The sequence below is a fragment of the Gracilinanus agilis genome, chromosome 6 (assembly GCF_016433145.1).
Source record: "Gracilinanus agilis isolate LMUSP501 chromosome 6, AgileGrace, whole genome shotgun sequence".
Lineage (NCBI taxonomy): Eukaryota > Metazoa > Chordata > Mammalia > Didelphimorphia > Didelphidae > Gracilinanus > Gracilinanus agilis.
Genome location: NC_058135.1, coordinates 14,726,406 through 14,730,860, shown reverse-complemented (window position 1 = coordinate 14,730,860; position 4,455 = coordinate 14,726,406). Strand labels below are relative to the sequence as shown.

Genomic DNA, 4,455 nt, shown 5'->3' with positions numbered 1-4,455 from the left:
CGAGCCTCAGCGGCGGGGCCGTCGGCTGCGGGCAGCAGCTGCTCCAGGCGGCCCGGGCCGTCGGGAGCGCGCCTGCGCGCGATGGTGTGGCAGCGCACGGGAAGCGCGCCACGGATGCAGCCCGCACTATGTGCCAGAAAGGGCCGGCAGTCCAGCAGCAAGCACGCGCCGCCGCCGGCTCCGACGCCAGGCTCTTCCCGGCTCAGCAGGCGCCGTAGCGCGCGGCCCTCCAGCTCCCGCAGTTCCCCGGCCGTCACCATGGCCCCAGGCGCACGCAGGCCCACGGTGGCTGCACCAGCGGCAGCTCGAGAGCTCCTGGGGCCTCGCAGATGACGCCCCCGCAACTCCAGGCTTTATTCTCAGGCCCCGCCACCGGGCCCCGCCCCTCCTAGCCCCGCCCCCGCCCCTCCGTGAATGGAGCGGGGCTGACGTCACAATGGGCCGGAGGAACCCCTGCTCGCCGCCGCCATTCATAAAGCCGAGCTGGTGGGGGCGGGGCAGGGCACGCCTCGCGCTCAGGGCTCCTCTCTACGTTGACCGCCTGTGTCTGGGCTCAGGGCATTAGGATCTCGAAGCCGGGGGCCTTGGAGTCCGCCCTCCCCCAACCGGGCTGAGATCTAGAGAGACATCGCTGCCCGGGAAAGGGGCCAGGCGGGAGACTGAGGACCCTGGCTGTGGCCCCCTGCCGGGCCTCAGTTTCCCTCTCTGTATAGTGAGGGAGTCGGACCCATAGGGGATATCTAAGGGCCCATCCAGGCCCGACCCCAGGATCCGATGCCCTACGGAAGGCGTGCCCAACGCTAAGGAAAGAGCCAAGAGGGTACAATGCCCGGCACCCGACCAATCAGCGGTCCTACGGACAACCAGAAACCTGAGCCAAGCCCAGGAGTCTGGGCAGATAGGAAGCCCGCTGGCCCATCAGAAGGGTTTGGCCCTTTCACTTGGCGCTGTCGGTCTGGGCACGGGCTCGTCCTCTAGCTCAGCCGAGCAGGTGCCAGAAACCTTTGCCAGGTTTGGCTCTGAGGCCAGTGGGGCAGATTCTGGTTTCCTCGGCTTGGGATTCGTTGGACCTGGGGGGAGTGGGGGAGGTGCTGGGAGAGCCAACGTGCCAGCCCAGCTCCCCAGTGCCCTCTCCCCTTCTTCCCTTCCTTCTCTAACTCTTGCCACTCCAGTGGGATCCTGCATTGGCCAGCTCCAAATCACCACTGCTGTGATTTCCAGCCCCCAGGCTGCTGTCTCCCAGTCTTGGCCACTTTGGCCCTGGTAGAGGGCAGGGTGAGGACCTGTACCCTGGACCCAGCGACCTAGAAAGTCTGAGCTGAAAGAAACCTGGACCTCCCAGTCATTTCCCCCTTCCTTAATGGAGATGGGGGGAGGGAGGGAGCAGGGGGAGTGAAGGGCTGTTACCACTTTATCATCAGAATAAGCCTGGGAAGGGATCTTGGAAGCCACCTGAGATCTGTGACAGGGTCCCCAGGCCAGAGCTGGAAGTGAGGGGGCCCCACGCCTTCCCACACTAGGAGAGCCCCGACCTTTAGGAAGTGTGAAAGCTGGGCCTAGAGCCCCAGGGGATCAATGGGTAATCAATCCTCCCCAGACATTTATGGAGGCTCAGAGAGTGACAAGGACTGTGTTAAGTGCTTTTCTCTAGCTTCCCCACTTTCTGGTTTGGCCCTCTGGGGCTGGAGCAGAACAACTAAGTCCCAGAGCTAGAAATACCATCAAGTGGGGCTCCTGGTCCCCCTCCCCTAAATCTTCTCCAGCTCCTTCTGTGCTCATCCATCTATAAGCCAGGCTTTCTTAACCTTTCTTGGGTGGTGGAGCCCATGGACCCTTCCTCAGAATCCTGGTTTTAAATAAAAGGAACAGAAAGGATGACAAAGAGGGGCAAAGATGAATGAAAGTTAAGATCGAATTTTTCCCATCCACAGCCCCTGATCCCCTGAAATCTCTTTGGGGTCCCCAGGAGGTTGAACCCTGTTGTCCAGTATGGCTACCTCATTTTACAGAAGCCCTGGCTCCATCCCTAATGGAGAAAGTAAAATGAAATCATCGGCTGTGAAAGCAGCCTACCCAGAGGGAAATGCTATCTGGCCACAGGACGGGACTGCAGCATTGTCTTTGGGTGGGGCCATGGAGGGGGCCTCCCAGTGCACCAGGATTCAAGAGACCAGCTTAATGTCTTCTGGTTTCCTGGACAGGCACTGCCCAGCCCAGAGAGGAGGGAGTTTCTGACAGCTGCCCCCCTGACACCCAGCACCTACTACAGTGCTGCTAACCCTTTCCAATAGACCTTCTTCTAGAAAAAGAGGAAGGGGAGGACCCAGGAAATCCGTAGCTGCCTTGAAAATGATTGGTTGGTCAGTTGGTTGGTAGGTAGGTAGGTAGATAGGTAGATGCATTCCTTCCTGCTGCCTGCCTGCCTGCTCTTGAGCTGGCATCCTTGCTTCAGCCTGAGTGTATACAGCAAGCCAGGATAGTGGGTGGCCAACCTGGAAGAGAGGCAGATGTATGTCAAATGTCCTTAGAGTCTCCCTGTGGACGCTGCATCATGGCCTTGAGGGCTGGGAGAAAACTGGCACTGGGCACCTGGCATCAGATAGGGAGGACTCTGGGGCAGTCACTGTTGACTTGGCTTGTTGGTGGTTACTCAGCAAGGGAAGTGGGAAAATTGGAACTCAGACCCAGAACAAAGCAGAATGGGCTAGCCCCAATAGGTAGTGGGGTTCCCCCATCACTGCAGGTGTTGAATCATAGGGCCATGTGCCTAGAGTTGGAAGGGATACCGGAGCTACTGGTCCAACCCCTTCATTTTACAGACAGAGAAACTGAGGCCTGGAGAGTGGAACTGACTCACCTCTGGTCACACCGAGAGGAGGAGGCAGAGCCAAGATGACATCTAACTGGCAGCTTCCTGGGATGGGGAGCAGTGGAGGGTCATTAAATTCAGTCTCTTCCCACCCAGAGTCCACAGGGCTAATCCTCTTTCTCAGGGGGCTGTGGAGCCAGTGAGGGGCCTTGCCCAGTTTGGGAAGGCTGGACCTGCTGCTTTGCTTTGGCTCAGAACCGTTGGGGAGCTTCGGAATGCTTTGAATGGCTCTGAACCCCTCCCAGAAGCAGTTGCCCTCCCAAGTCACATCATAGCAGGGCAAGGCACAGCACATGTCTTTGACCAAAACTGGTTTTTGGTGGTAGTGTAGAACCCACACAAAACTGGAGTTCAGCCTCCTAGGCTGATTTGGGATCACTTTCTCAGAACAATCCTGCAAGCTCACACCAGCTTTGCTAGCCTCGTTGGGCAGAGGAGGAAACTGAGGCTCCAAGAAGTCAGTGAAAAGAGCCCTAGATTTGCAAGCAGAAGACTGGCTCTTGGGTGTATGATCTGTATGACTACGGACAAGTCATTTCTGCAGGCAGAACTGGGGTGAGCTCTGAGGGGCTTTCTGACTCTGGCTAGCCCCCCTTCCCATCCCCACCCCAAGGATCCGGGAAAAGCAGACATGGTTAAAGAGGAGAGACCTGGGGGCAGTGATGTGGCTCAGTGGATTGAGAGCCAGGCCTAGAGACAGGAGGTCCTGGGTTCAAATTTGCCCCCAGATACTTCCTAGCTGGGTGACCCTGGGCAAGTCTCAAGCTGTATTGCTCAGCCCTTAGCACTCTTCTGCCTCGGGACCACTGCCGAGTGTTGATTCTGTTGTAGTGAAATTAGGGAAAGTGGAGGTGACAGGCAAAAGGCAGAGAGTAAAGATTCCAGAACTCTGGGTGAGTGACTGACTGAGTTGGCCATTGGTCCCTGGACTTTCACCTTGGAGGTACTAGCTATTCTTCTCTCTGGGTATCCTGGCTCTGTGGATCATCTGCAAAGACTTCAGTGGCCGGGAAGAGGTTAAGTTTGGTGAGACACACTGGTGGACGGTGGTGTCAAGAGCCTTACTCCCTCCTCTCCTTTGGATTAATTGCTGTGACCCTACTGGATTCCTGACAGACCCTTGAAGGACAACAGACGTGAGATCTCCCAATCAGCCCAGTGAACCTGTTTTACATTCCAGCTTTCCCTGACTTTTAAAATACTACCAAAGGGGAAATTCTGGATAGGATAGAGTTGGGCAGCTGGGTAATTTATTTTATTTTATTTTGTTTTGTTTTTGTTTTTAAACCCTTAACTTCTGTGTATTGGCTCCTTGGTGGTAAGGGTGGGCAATGAGGGTCAAGTGACTTGCCCAGGGACACACAGCTGGGAAGTGTCTGTGGCTGGATTTGAACCCAGGACCTCCCGTCTCTAGGCCTGGCTCTCAATCCACTGAGCTACACAGCTGGGTAATTTAGAGAGATCAGTATAGAAAATCTGTTGGACCTTGATGGGAGGGAATCCAGATCTGTCCTAGTTAGTTCATCCCAATCCCTTCCCTTGCCTAATCCAGTTAATTAATAAACCCTTGTTGTTGTTACCTTGAC

General features: G+C 56.2%; 1 protein-coding gene across 1 annotated transcript in view; it reads right to left on the bottom strand.

Moving 5' to 3' along the window:
• The window catches only part of DUSP4 (dual specificity phosphatase 4), a 12,330-nt gene extending 12,070 nt beyond the window's left edge, over window positions 1-260 (bottom strand). The window contains exon 1 of the mRNA XM_044681122.1: window positions 20-260. Within this exon, the coding sequence (XP_044537057.1) occupies window positions 20-260 (241 nt within the window). The remainder of the gene's footprint in view (window positions 1-19) is intronic.
• Window positions 261-4,455: the final 4,195 nt, after the last annotated feature.